At 39.7% G+C, this 15,166-nt stretch overlaps 1 protein-coding gene across 1 annotated transcript; it reads left to right on the top strand.

Moving 5' to 3' along the window:
* Positions 1–8,043: 8,043 nt before the first annotated feature.
* hpxa (hemopexin a) lies at positions 8,044–14,362 on the top strand. Its single transcript, XM_069717033.1, has 10 exons — positions 8,044–8,142; positions 8,892–8,908; positions 9,019–9,096; positions 9,286–9,443; positions 10,255–10,408; positions 10,771–10,983; positions 11,229–11,324; positions 12,573–12,703; positions 12,807–12,954; positions 13,789–14,362. The coding sequence occupies exons 1-10, from the start codon at positions 8,087–8,089 to the stop codon at positions 14,016–14,018; spliced, it is 1,281 nt and encodes a 426-aa protein (XP_069573134.1). The 5' UTR covers positions 8,044–8,086; the 3' UTR covers positions 14,019–14,362.
* The last annotated feature ends 804 nt before the right edge of the window (positions 14,363–15,166 follow it).

Raw genomic sequence — 15,166 nt, 5'->3', positions numbered from 1 at the left:
GCCGGATTTAGTCACGTGTGTCTTCTCCCACAATTCTTCATCCCATCATCATTAAAGGTGAACCGGGATGTTATGGAGGCTACAGTTTAAGGATTTAGTCATTCTGCCTCTCAGTTTGGTCTGCTGTCTCTGCTTCCACACTTCACTCTCTGAGAGGATGTTAGAAGAAGAAGAAGAAGAAGAATAGGTGTATCCTCTGCACACATTGATACTGAATGAAGTTTATTTATGGTACAAAAGGACGACAGTAGGCTGCATTTAATGTTATATAAACAGAGGAATGAAAAACTCCTTGTACAACAAAGACAGACTTAAAACAAAACCAACAAATCAACTCACCGCCTACAAATGAAATCAAAATGAAAAAATGTCAGTTAATTCGTGATGCAAAAACTTTTGCTTTATCAGTTATTAAATCTCATATCGTCTCGATCCTTGCTAAATTAAATTCTAGTAGGCTATGTTCAATTTTGACACTTTTTGCGTAACGTTATGATTTATTGTCACATTATGGCCTTTTTATCTTATTTTTTGACTTTCAAAGTAAGAATTAGGAGATAAAATGTCAAAATAGTTGGCCTGTCTAAGAATTAAAAAAAAAGAAGTAAATTTTAACCAAGTCAAAACTATTACCTATTAAGTGTAATTTGTGAGGATTTACATCAAAATATGTAGCCTGTTCAGTCTTTTATTAGGTCACTTTCATAAAGTATGCCATTTAATTATAATTCATTAGTTTTTATGAATGAGCTGCACGGCTTTACCCCAAAAGTCTGGCTTAGAAAAAGCCCCACCACCCAACGTATTATTTTTTACGAGAACTGATTTTTGTTGACATTGTAATTCAAACAATGAGCTGTGCGCATTTTTTTTCCATTTTTGATCCATCGGGAGTTACAAAAATACAGTCAGTTTGTGAATGTGCGTCAAATGAAAGAAAACCAACCGGGTCTGAATTAAACGTTTATTTTATGATATCAAATCACTGAAACCTGCCCAAGAAGGAAAAAATATAGCTTCATTTATTAAATAGTAACTGCAGAGTGTGGAATGAGAATGAAAACTGTTTTCTTTTTCTTTTATTCTTCTTCTTTCTTTTTTTTTTAACTGCATTTTCTCAGATGACCTCGTCACTGATTAGGACGGACGTGAAATGTTTCGTCCAAACCACATAAACTCTGCCTGCAGCCATCAGGTCTTTCTAACTGTCCCAAAACCACAACTGAAATCACAGTGAAATGGGAAATGACCTTTACACCCCGCTGCCCAATTCTCCACATTTTAACACTGCAGACTCATAAATACCCCAAAAAACCTCTTTACTTGCATAACGACTTGTAAAAAAAAAAGATGCATGTTTCCTCCAAAAAAAATTCCATCAATAACACACATTTACATGTGTATAAATAGGCTATTAATATACACATATTGAATCAATAATTTATGAATTCCACTCTGTGGAAAGAGACAACAAAGGGAAATTACATCACATTTCATTACTCTTATTGTTTTCTCTAGTCAGTGTTAGTTGGTATACTAACTGCAAAGCTATTTACAACATTACATAAGGATTTTCCTCCCTTTGTCTTTTTACTGTTGTTGTTAAAATTTTTGACATCCTAAAGGCTCCTCCTTCACTTCAGAGCTAAAAAAAAAAAAAATATATACACTTAAAAAAAACAGCAACAACAACAACAAAAACCAAACATGTTTCCTACGTGGTAATCATAGAGTCACAGAGACCTCTATGGTCTGTTTGCGGTATTGACACTCCTCCGTCAAAACTACTCAGATGGAGAATACATTTTATTTTCTGAGCTACCACAGAATTTGTGTATCATTTAAGGGTTTGTGACTCTGTATTGACCAGATTTAGCCAACAAAATATCAAAACAAATGACTACGTCATTATAATGTACAGTAATTAACAATATTTACCATTTCAAGAGGGTTCCAAATGAATTTTTCATCTTAAAAACAGAAGTCGATCAAACAATCTCTTCATAAACTGCATCTAGTAGCTCTTCTGAAGCTTTGAATCCCAGCAGCAGCAGAGTTTCCCCAGCTTTTAGGTCAAAAGTGCCAAAAAACCTGCAATCAAAAATGTGCAGTTTCATAACAACTGGGTGAATTATATGTGACCCTCAAGAAGAACGTTAGTCAGACAACAGAAAACTTTGGCTTTGGAAAGTTCTGTCAACATCGGATGTGTTGTGGCACAAAGTGAAGCCAAAACAAAATGTGGACTCAAGTTTAACCAAATCAGACAATTTTTTTTTTTTTTTCTTTTAAAGGAGGAAATTGCTTGCTGCACGTGTTGCCTCTTTGTGTCTGAAATTAAACATTTCTTCTTGGTCATCCTTTTTCTGCTGTCTCATGTCTGATTCTGCGATGTTGGGAAACTCATTAAACACCTTCGGTCAACTGGGTGTCTACATGACGGGATCCTGCATGACGTGGTTCATTGTAAAGTGTTTTATAGTATGTGAGACGAATGACAATAAACGATTTCATTTGTTATTGCCTTTAAAAAATAAAAAGACAAGACAAGACAAACCTCTTACACGTGTAAACGTGCATTCCGAGCCACAGTAGTCACAGAAACAGAAAGAAATAATGAAGGTTAATTATTCAAATCCACATATTAAGCTTTAAAGGCTTCTGATGTCATGTTTAATTTCGAATGTAATAAATCATCTTAAAAAAAAAAAAAAACCGGTATCAGTCTAATTAACTGTTTAAACTCAATCTTCATGTGTGAACTGCTCGGCGGCGGAGTTGCAGATGAAAAAGAGACTCTTGCATTTGTCAGCCTCGGGCCACAACAAAGATCTCCGTCTCTGCCAAAGAGCTCTTTTAAAAGGCGTCGTGGTGGTTTCATGTTGAAACTGGAAAACAACCGCGTCGCTGTGTCACCGTTTTTCTGCAGATGATCCTTAATATTGAATGGAATGAATGCAGTGTGTGTGTGTGTGTGTGTGTGTGTGTGTGTGTGTGTGTGTGTGTGTGTGTGTGTGTGTGTGTGTGTGTGTGTGTGTGTGTGGGAGGGGGGGGCACAAAAAAGCAAGTCCCCATAATGTTAATCATTACATTTATGCGTGAAAGCTTTGTTTAAGGTTAGCATTAGACAAATGTTAATGGTTCGGTAAGCCTCCAAGAAATGAATGGAAGTCAATATAACATCCTCTGAAATGTGTGTGATGATCTAAACCTTGTCTGAGAGGATTCTTAAGACTGAACAGCTTTTCCTGGACTTTCCAGGTGTAATCTTGCCGCCAGACTTTCTGTCGCCTGCTACGACTCTCACATTTAAAACTGCTTGATCGCTGCTCTAATCTTTGTTGCTGCTTTCTGCTGTACAATCGTGACCTTACGTGACCTGACCTGTCCTTGCGGTGTCACACTCGTTCTTGTACATTTAAAATGTCCAAGATTTGAAAATGGAAACAATCGAATGCAAACGTCCACTTGAAAAAAAAAAGAAGATCCAAACACGCACTTCGGAACCTCGGAAACATGAACTTGCGGCCTCTTTGCGTTGCCCACACAGAGACCTTGTCTTCTGTGTGCTCATGAATGTCAACAGCCCTGAAGGCCAATGATCCGAACTCGGCCGAGTTGAGAGTCATCGACAGAAATACACAAATGACACACTGATTCACTGAGAGCTGGATATTTTACTCACATTTACAATGTTGACAAAGTCAAATACGTCAAATCAGTGGTTGACATCAGTGCTTTTTTTGGTGTGTTTTCATGAATTTTTACGAGTTTGTGCACTTTGTGTTCACTTTGTTGTTGTTTTTTAATTTGACAGATTTCTCTTTTTTTTTTTTCTTCAGTAGGATAAATCAGTGACATTTTTTTTTATTTTTTTATTTTTTTTTACATAAAACTGTTTAAGTTGCAGTCAACGCAGTGGATCCAATGAGTTTCACTTCACAGAGACGTTCACAAATTGCCTGGGATTTCTAGTTGTCTTGACATTCATCATCTCAGATGGAAGAGGCCTTTATTTACATGTGTAACCACCAGAGGACCAATCGCGCTGTCATGTACTGCAGACAGAAAAACTTCCACAAGACTGATTATTAACGCTAGAAAGGAGTCCTGAAAAAAAAAAGATGATGTGACCCCAGCAGCCTGCGCGTGACTTTTGGTTTTCTTCTTTGAACCAGTAAAAGAAAAAAAAAAAAAAATCGAAGAACTTCAAGAGAGATATAAGTAAACAATAAAGAAAAGTGTCACACGCAGAAGAGCATAAACAATGTCCACGGGATGTGTTCTGCAGAATATCATTCAAACAAAGAAAATGACTGAGACAAATCGATAACTGCGTTGTCGATGTAACGATCCCTCAAACGTGGTTATGTAACATTTGTGACTAAGATCATGTAATAGACTGCAGGCAGGATATGTTACAGTTTCGCACTTCACTTTATTTGTCCACACTAAAGTCACCTCACTGGGAATTTAATGATTATAAATAACCGCAGTTAAAAAACAAAACAAAAAAAAACTGCCCCTGCAGGCCTCTGTTTCATGCATGACTGATGTGTAAGAAATGAACGAGTGGAGAGTTTTTAAATGAGCTCCGTTCAATCTGTCTTTCAGGGTCAAATATGCTGCTGCTGCTACTTGCTCTCAAGAACCTCTGCCATTACAATCTGTCTCCAGGAACTCAGTGTTCACTGATATTGACCTGCTATGTATTACCACCACCGTGTGTGTGTGTGTGTGTGTGTGTGTGTGTGTGTGTGTGTGTGTGTGTGTGTGTGTGTGTGTGTGTGTGTGTGTGTGTGTGTGTGTGTGTGTGTGTGTGTGTGTGTGTGTGTGTGTGTGTGCGCGTGTTTAGTTTATTTACTGCATCATTTTAATGCTGTAAATAATCTGTGGATGTGTCCATTTCAAAAAACAATTACCTTTCATGCTAATATGGTTGTAAAATATCCCAAGATATGTCACATTTAATACTGTATTTACTGTGATTTTCTGTTTAGGGGTGGATACACTGTACAACATCAGTGGACTCTGATCTGAGAGGCTGTACAGTAATATGGACAATACGTCCCGAGTAATTCGAAGTCAATTAAATCTAACATATTAAAGTTTCACTCTGAAACCAGTATAGAACATGATTTGTTCTGATTTGAACTGGTTGAATGACTGCACTGTAGAGAAACTGTAATTTGTAAAAGATAATTAGCATGTAGTCTCTGGTTAATTGAACCTCATATCTCTGACTTATTGAACATGTTTTTGTCAAAAATTCTGTGAACTATGAGTGCGCTTCACCTTCGTGGAAAAAAAATTGGCTCACCATTTTTATAGTAAAATGAAGTTGGTTTTCACCTTTCATAGGTTTATTTAATCTGCTTGATCCTTGAACTGGAGTGGGCAGCTGGCTAAAAAAGAGTTATTTAAACCACATGCCCTTTGACTGGCCTGTGTCGGTGACTTCTTATCAGTGATGGCAGACTATCGTAGTTCCGTAATGCTGATAGCAAAAGAAAATATCGTCACACGGGCACAGTAGGAATGCTTTTAGTTTACAAAAACAAAAAAAAAAGGGCCGTGCACGGGTGATCATGTGATCGAGGTCAATCGAGAGATTTTCCTCGGGGCTCATCCACCTCTTTCACAGGAGAGAGGCACAAAATAAACAGACCGCATATCAAATTCATACATTCACATGACAAAGAGATAACAAAAAGTCCCTTAAATCTTGAACCTCTGAATTTTGGGCACGACGGGTTAAAACTGCAAAACGTCACACACAGTTCTTTTCGCGTTTTGATGACGATCCGGTTTGGATCACTGATTTCATCGAAGAGCAGTGAAAACCAGAAACCTGAACGCTGCCGGGCGACACGAGTTCTTCACGGACTTTTCAAATATTAACAATTCAGAGCGAGACGCTGTTGCTGTCGTGCGGCACGTGCAACAACGTGATTGACTTGCCGCCTTGTATGTCTCGGTCCAGGTGAAGGCCCCGCCTCCAGCCTCTATGCAGCATTGTCGCTCCACAGTGATTCACTTTGTCTGCGTGGTTCTCTCTCCCTCAACAAAAACAAAATTCCTTTCATTTTCTGGACAGGGTTAATGTAACTTTTTTTCCCTCTCTTGTATGTGAACACATGGACCTGCTGTCCCTCGGGGATACTGTATCTCAACAAATATACATTGCCCATATTTGGAGGGGATTAAAAAAGAGGGAGCAAAGATGGAAAAGAAAAGCAGAAGGTTTCCAGCTTGTTGGACAGAGAAAGATGACAAAGGAGGGGCGGGGAACGCATGACGTAAGGGAGGGACTCAGGAAATGGACGGGAGGAGGGTGGGAAATGAGCTGGTGGGTGGAGAGAAATCCCGGAGAGTTGTGGAAATTTCTACAAAGGTGCTGCGCTGCTGCCTCCTTGGACTGGCTAAAATAAAAAGATTTTAAGATCAAGGTAACTTCTCAGTCATAAGTTAAACATTGTTTGAAGATCCAGTTCATCCAAAAAAAACAACAACAACATAATATTTCCACAGTAACATCTTGTGGTATCCAGGTATCAACTATATGAATAGTTTTGGATTTTTCCCTCCCAGGTTTTGAAATATCCATACAACGGAATAGAGGCCAATTTCATAATTTAAGAAAAAGCAAAAATGGTGTGCTTTTACTCTGGAAAAATCGAAAGCCCCCACTGAAAACCATTTTCATAGCTATTATTTCATCAGCTGTAAGTAGATGCAATCAAAAGTGTTCAGTGGAAGGTCTGTTAATCATCCTGAGCTGACTCGGAAGATTCGGCAGAATGAATTTGACACGTTGACTTGTTTTAAAAGACAAATATGTCCTTTTTAAAAAGTACATTGCCAAAGTAGTCCTTAACCGTGTCTATTGTTGCCCAAATTGTGTCGCACGTGACTAATTTGTCAGCATCTTTTGAGCTTCAGCATCAAATCTTAAAGTGAGTTGTTGTTCTTATTGTCATTGATAAAAAAAAAAAAAAATTTCCTTAGTTACAATTTGTACATAACTCATATTCTTTTACAATTTTCCTCTTCCCTCTCACCAAATTCTCACACTTCACTAAACTTTACAGGCCTTACTTTTATATATATTTCATCCTTTTATAGCTAATAGGATTTATAGTAAGAATTATCTGTTATATTGCAAATGCAAAGCAGCATCTACATGCAGCCCACTCAAAGTTGAGCCCTTTTAATTTCACTGATAAATATTAAATAGGCTACACTAAGGTCAACCCATAATGCTCTGTTAATGTTCACCTTACAAACATTACACAATACTTGTTTCGAGGTTTGAGAAGTGCAGGGGTCAGCAGTTTTTATTTATTTTAGCAGGGGTACTGGGTTGGTTACCTTGCGGGGATGGATCAGGTTCAAGTTACAACCGGAGTCAAATTCCTTTTATGTGTTAAAATACCTGGCCAATAAAGCTGATTTTGATTCTGAAATACATCTCAATAAACTGCAGTTATCTTTGTCACGTCAGCTAAAATCACCAGTCAGTCTTTGTAACAATAAAGCCACCTACTGCAAATGAAGCAAAATAAAAAAAAAAACTATTTGATACTAACAGCATGTTAGTCTGACTTAAATTGCTATTTGCATTAATTGATTATGGCTTGGTGTCATATCCCGTGTAAAAATCTGGATGGATGGAAATCAGTGCTGCATAATGTTCAGCAGAGAGCTATAGTTTTAGTGACAACTATATAATGAATTATGCATGTATTTGGGCGTAGAGTCATTTAAAGGACATTAGATACGCATTTATGGATGAAATTTTCATGGGGAAAAGGGAGCTTTCTGAATTCTATGAAGCTCTGCTGCCCCAGATCTCACTTTCCTGGTAAAGAGTAACAGTGAGGTGACCAAGTCATCAAATATCGTGGGCGTCGTATTTGATGTCCACTCCTCCTTCTCCTCCTCCTCCTCCTCCTCCAGTACCCAGCGTGACGTGGTCCACGTAAACTGGGCTATGATATAAACAGAAGCAGAAGCAGCAGCCAAGGTACCTTTGCCCAGCTCTCCACAGGCTTGTCCAGTCTCCTGGACCAGAGGACTCCTCATCATGAAGCTGCTCGCCCACACGCTCTGCCTGGCCCTCGCTCTGGCATGGGCTCAGTCGTGAGTAGTCTCTTCCTTCACCTGCAGGACATTTTAAAATGTCTTTGTCTTTTACCTCCTTTCAGGCAGATTCTAGTTTCACTTTAGTTGGCAGAGACTTAGAACTTATGCAGTCCTTTACACGGACGTCACGTTATATCGTTACTACCCACTGACGCAGTCTAAAGCGCATCATGCATCATTATGCCGACTGCAAATACACGCATGATTACTCATCTCAAAAAAGGATCGGAGGCTCCGGAAGTCAATTTTCACACCTTACTGAGAAAAGCAAGGGTTGTTTCAAAGACAACATTAGAAATGATAAGAATAAAAACACTACTGCATGTTTTCAAAATGTGTAAATAGCAATATAAACATCAAGTGCTTTTTAGTAAATAATCTGTCAGATTCCATTTTTAACCTGCAGGTTTTATTTTGTATTCAGCACCAGGTTGAAAGGAAAATGTATAATGAGTCAAAAGACATCATAAGCATTCTGCATTTGAGGTAGTAGCGTAAGCGTGAAAGTATTATATGCTAGGTTTAAATATTGTGTAAAGTTAGATGAAGATAAAGAAACCGCTGTCTTCTGCTTTTCTCTACAAATGCATATATGAGAATTGGTAACTGGTAAACTGCATTTCTTGATTTTAACTTTGCCGTATTTCATAAACTGCATCTAAAAATCCTGAAGCAGCTGCTTATTCTTTGTAAGAGTGAGCAATGATCTGAAATGATACGTTTCTTTTTCTGCTCTTTCCAACCAGGCAGGACCATGCATCAGGTGAGTTGGTGAAAAGCATTCATTTAAATGGGGAGACTTTTTCATCCTTTGTGCTATCACTATATTCAAAACTTTCTTCCCCATGTCATCCCAACGACGATATTTTGCAGCTGTCCTGGACCGTTGTCAAGGCCTTGAGATGGACGCTGCTGCAGTGAATGACGAGGGAATCCCGTACTTTTTCAAGGGTAAGCCATTACATACTGAGGAATTATCCGGCACAATTCATACGGTGATCAATTTTAGCTCAATACAATGGGAAAATGATTGCCTTATATTTGCTCTCATGAAAGCCACACCAAGCCACATGAAATTTCATTTGTAGAGGAAAAGGTGTATTATCCTATTGAAAGATTATGCCCTGTATTTCCCACCAGGTGACCATGTATTCAAGGGCTTCCATGGCAAAGCAGAGCTGTCCAATGAGTCTTTCGCTGAGTTGGATGACCATCACCACCTGGGCCACGTCGATGCTGCTTTCCGCATGCACTTCGAGGACAGCCCCACCGACCACGACCACATGTTCTTCTTCTTGGTATGGTCCAGCAGAGCTTTACTAGGTTGTTGATCAGAATTGAGCTTGGCATTAGTCAGACAATCAAAGAAAGTCCTGCAGCACTCTCAACATGGTAACAAAAAGGAGGCAGGACTTGACAAAACTGGCAGGAACACATTAGCTGCAATTGCAGACAGTCTGGTGAACCCGATAGCAACATGTCCTCATACCTTAACTGTAGAATATTTCATTTGCCAATGACCTATTTGCCATTGAGAGTAATGGCATCCGATATTTAATTTTTTTTTTCAACCTTTTGAGTACACTAGCAGGGCACCCTTGGTGTACTGCTTGTTTCCATTCTTGAAAATGTGAACACACTTATGCACTCAAAATGGGAGTTGCATTGTAATTTGAGACAAAACCACCGTTTGGGTTGAATTAAGTATGTGTGTAAGTTATGCACGTTAAAAACATTACGTAATTTAACTTATGTACATATCAGTTCAAATAAATCAATGTTAATTTTAGTTTTCACACAAGACACAAACAGATGTTTCTTGGGTGCAAATCCTGTGTTTGCTGACCTCTTCTTTTATTCCTGTCGTAATTACTACGGCCACTAGAGGTTGCGCTGATTGTAAATATGGGTCGAGTATTTAGCTGCTTGCACGAACAACCCGGGAAGGTTTTGGGTTTTTTAAATTTTTCCAGCATTACCTCCTTTTGATAGTTTCCAGAGATATGAACTGTATGACAGTTCCACCATAAATCAATTCATTTCTGTATTATGACTGTGAAGCGTACAAACATGTCCGTTTAATCAAGTTTTTGGGTTCATTTAATGCAGGACACCATGGTGTTCAGCTATTACCAACACAAGCTGGAGGGTGGTTACCCCAAGACTATAGCCGAAGTCTTCCCTGGAATCCCCGACCACCTGGATGCTGCCGTGGAGTGTCCAAAGCCAGAGTGTGATGAGGACTCTGTCATCTTCTTCAAGGGTAAGTGTTTGTTTTCATTGACCTCACTGTGTCCAAAAACCCAATTATCATGCTTTGATACCATCACCAAAGAGGTTGGCATTGCTTATCTAAATCGTATGTTTCTGATTATGTGTCTGAAGTCCAATTTGGTCTCTTGTGATCGAGCTTCAAAGCTTTCGGCCTTAATTTGAGGGCATTCTTTGAAAAGTCTAAAAGTCTCTCCCCGTTCACACAATGTGGACGGAAACACCTTGAGAGTTGAATCGGCATCTCAACCTTGTGCTACAATAACATCAAAAGCATTTCTCTGCATCTACAGAAACACTCTCAGAAGAATACCTTCAAGATATACCTCTGAAAAACATCTGTTTTTTCTGTAGGTGACGAAATCTACCACTACAACGTCAGAACCAAGGCCGTATATGAGAAAGAGTTCAAGTCCATGCCAAACTGCACGTCTGCTTTCCGCTTTATGGAGCACTATTACTGCTTCCACGGGCACATGTTCTCCAAGTTTGACCCAAAGACTGGCGATGTGCATGGCAAATACCCCAAAGAGGCACGCGACTACTTCATGAGATGCTCCAAGTTCAGTAAGTTAAAAAAAAAAAATCAATATCAGCAATTTAATTCGATATTACTGAAATGTGGATCGTGTAAAATCGTCAGTATATCCTCATATCCACCCTCGCCTAAAACTTGAACTGCATTATTTATATTTGATTTCAAACACCATCGTACTCCGATTATGTTTGAGTCAGTTTTGAAGCTATGCTGAGCTAAGACAAAGCTAAGAAGTTTTGATTTAACATAAACTTAATGATTAATTGCTGTTTAGGCGACGACAGCGACCACATGGAGAGAGAGCGCTGCAGCCGTGTTCACCTGGATGCCATCGCATCTGACAATGCTGGGAACATGTATGCCTTCAGAGGTGAGATATGACATCGTACTACTTTTAAATAATGTACGTACAGTATACAGTTATATATAGTTTTAAGGATGCGGTCCTCTGTGCTCGTTGTCGTTTTTACATTCCTCTCCTTTCGAAGCTCATTTAAGATGGACTGAGGCAAAGTTAAAAACTGTCCTGTGGTCCGACAAATACAAATTTGAAATTCTTCTTGGAAATCATGAATGCAGCATTCTCTGGGCTAAAGAGGAGAGGGACCAGCCAGCATCTGTGATGGTATAGGGGTTTATTAGTGCACACGGTATGGGTAGCTTGCACATTTGGGAAGGCACCATTTAAGCGGGACAAGATATACTGGTTTTGGAGCAACATACGCAGCCATCCAGATGATGCCTTTTTTAACAAAACATTGCTAAACCATATTCTGCACATATTACAACAGCATGGCAGCGTAGGTTAAACTGGCCTCCCTGCAGTCCAGAACTGCCACCCATTTAAAAAAATGTGTGCATTATGAAACAAAAAATACGACAAAGAAGACCCCTAACTGTTGAGCAGTTGAAATCCTATATCAGGCGAGAATGGGACAACATTTCACTTTGAAAACTCCAGCAGCTGCTTTCTTTAGTTTCCAAAAATGTACAGAGCATTGTTCAAAAAAGAGGTGATGCAAGGCAGTGGTAAACATGTCCTTGTCAGAACTTTTTTGGAACCTGTTGCTAGCATCAAACTCAAAATAAGCATATGTTTTCAAAAAGATAATGACATTTCTAGTTTCAACATTTGATATGTTGTCTTTGTTCTTTTTTCAATTTCAAATGGGTTTACACAAATTTGCAAATAATCACAATATGCTTGTATTTTCATTTTTACAATGGATCCCAACTTCTTTGGAAATGGGGTTGTAAGAATATTTTCCTATATTTGATCTAAAAGGTAAAAGTATATGCGCTTTAACAGTCGGTCAGCTAGCAGAGGTGTGTGCAAGTTGAAATGGTTCCCAGTAACCAGAACTAAACTGGATCATGTGTTAGGGGTATTGCATTAAAAGCTCCAATAGAGTCCAATAGAGAGTTGGGTAGCGTCTTGTTTTATTGCCACGTGTTAAAATTCTACCCAAATGGACTTAAGTGGAATTATTTTTAGATCTTTTTAGATCTTGGCTTATGGCACTTGACTCCTTAGGCAGAATTGTTTGTTATGTCGGTGGTGTTTCCTCTTACGGCGCTTCCATTTGAAGCACTTCTAAGTGATCCTCTTATTCTGCAGGCCACCATTTCCTCCGTAAGGAGGAGGGCAACGACACACTGACGGGTGACACCATCGAGAGCTCTTTCAAGGAGCTGCACAGTGAGGTGGATGCCGTTTTCACTTACCAGGATCATCTTTACATGTTTAAGGTAAAAACTAATGAAGCCAACCATGCGCACATTGCGTTGATTCAGTCATCACTTCTTTCGCAAGGCTTGAAAATACAAAACAATAATGGTTGTTTCTCCTCAGGATGACCAGGTATTCCTTTACAAAATCGGTGAGCCCCACACCCACCTGGATGGTTACCCCAAGAATGTGAAAGACGAGCTGGGCATTGAGGGCCCCATTGACGCTGCCTTCGTCTGCGAGGATCATCACATTGCTCACCTCATCAAAGGTATGGGAAAATTCCTAGTTGTTAAGTTTCAACTTCGGTAAATCTGTCATTGGAACACCTTCTTTGACTCTTTTCAAACACATGTTTGGCCACATACCTATCTGAGTTGCAGCCGGCCAGCTAGCATCTACTGATAGCATGTGAGGTGTTTTGGGAACACTGGTTAACTGTTAGTGTCCAGCAATATCTTGCATGTCAGTCAGTCATGTCAATCAGGACATCTCTCAATTGTAGCTACAGAAAACAATCTGGGTTACCCTCTCCCCCTCTAAAGTGCATGAAAGCTAAAGATTTGTGCTCCAAAGTGTAATGTAATGTTCTTTTTCTTCAAATGGATTTTTAGCAAATTTGTATAGGAAAATGTATCATTCAGGAACTGGTATGTACCTCAAGGTGTCCGCACAGTTATCTGACATTTTTAGACGATATCAAGCCCTAATTAACGCCTGTTTACGTACTGATGCTAGGATGTAGCCACACTAAACCACTAGCATGGCGGTAGACTTGTTAAGATGTCCATGTTTCATACACATTCAGGACCTCATTCACAATTAAATACAGTCATGGCAATGCTTGAAATGTTGAATACTAGTTACATGCAGTCCTGAGGTAACTTTTCAACCAAAAGCATTTCAGTTTAAGCCGTGATGTCTTTAGTCTTTTCTTAAGCAGTTCAAAAAATTAAAGCTTTACTGCGGAATAGTTTTACAAATATTTACAAAATACCTGGTCAAACCACATGTTTGGATACAAAATTGTAACTTCTTGGGCTTTACACTACTGATACATGTATACACTAACCACTCGCACGTCTTCATGCCTGTTATATTCCAGGTCAGCAAATCTATGATGTGGAACTGAAGGCCAGCCCTCGTGTTGCAGGCAATCAGCGCTCGATCTCACTCTTCAAGAAGGTCGATGCAGCCTTGTGCGGTGCTACAGGTGTTAAAGTGATCGTGGGAAACCACTTCTATCACTTTAACAGCACCATGCTATTTGTTGCTGGCAGGGCCCTGCCTGAGCAGCACAGAGTCTCTCTGGAGATGTTTGGCTGCGATCACTGAGGGGCTCACTTGTCAGGACTGAATGGATTGTGCAGAACGTCACGTACAACACAGTGAAACATGGAAAAACAACGCTGCACCAGCAACACCAGGCAGGAGGCGCCACACAACAAGTCGCCAAGCTTTTGACTTCCCACGCTCACAGATGATGCGATGTTTCTCTTCTGTGCCTTACCTTAAAATAACTCTCTTACATGTTGTATTTCTTTTAAAGGGTTCGTTACTACTCACAATGAAGCTCTGTGGTTCTCTGTGCAAAGTGTGCTACCAAGAAGTGTTACATGTTTTTCTGTGATTCATTTTGTACAGTGTTGTTGGGAATAAAGAGGAGTTGAAACAAACAACACACAGTGTCTGCTTTTTGTGGATGAGGACGGTTTTTGGTGCTGATTTATTTCTGCAATTTCTCTGTAAATTCCGAAAAAGCTTTAGCCAAAGGACTGCGCAGCATTTTTATGCCTTGTCCTACGTCCCACGTATTAAGACGATGTCCCACATTTTGATTGGTACTTATTTCTAGTAAACACTGCAGGACAGAAGCTTTTCTCAAATCTGTCTTTTGTCTAAAGGCTTTGAAGAAAGCGTGCAGGGACGGCTGTTTGATGTCAGTCAAACTGTGTATACGTCGGCCCAGTGCAGGTTAGTCCGTCTCCACCTTTGCTCCCATCATTACATGACCACAAAGTCACAAGCTAAGCTGCAGAATATGATGGAAAACTGCGAGAAATAAAAGAAATGCAGTGGCTGGTACACGACTTCTACCTGGGTGGAAACGGTAGAAGGTGATTCTCCGAGTTTTTTGTCTTTTTTTGTGAGAGTTATGTTTCAAATTCACGTCGTGGAGCAACACAGTATAAATGAGTCTCAGAATGAATGTGTGGCGCAAAAAAGAGATGTACCAAACTATATCCTGTCTTTTCCCCTATTTGTTTTTGTCTGTGATGTGTTTCATGTTTTGGTCTGTGTCTTCAGGGTGTGGATTCATTCCACTGCCAGCCTCCATTCACCTCCCACTACCAGATCTCATTCAGCTCGCACAGCTGCTTCTCATTCCAGTAATTACCACCTGGCAGTATATAGTCCGTCCGATCTTCTCCCCTGTCCTACCCGTGTGCCTGTCTGCCTGTGTGGCATGAACCTGCCGTCCT

This window comes from Brachyistius frenatus, unplaced genomic scaffold, assembly GCF_029030835.1.
Source record: "Brachyistius frenatus isolate BFR_SWC_R1_liver_20210118 unplaced genomic scaffold, ASM2903083v1 Contig_167, whole genome shotgun sequence".
Lineage (NCBI taxonomy): Eukaryota > Metazoa > Chordata > Actinopteri > Embiotocidae > Brachyistius > Brachyistius frenatus.
Note: the sequence above shows the minus strand (reverse complement) of the source record. Positions and strands in the feature narration are given on the sequence as shown.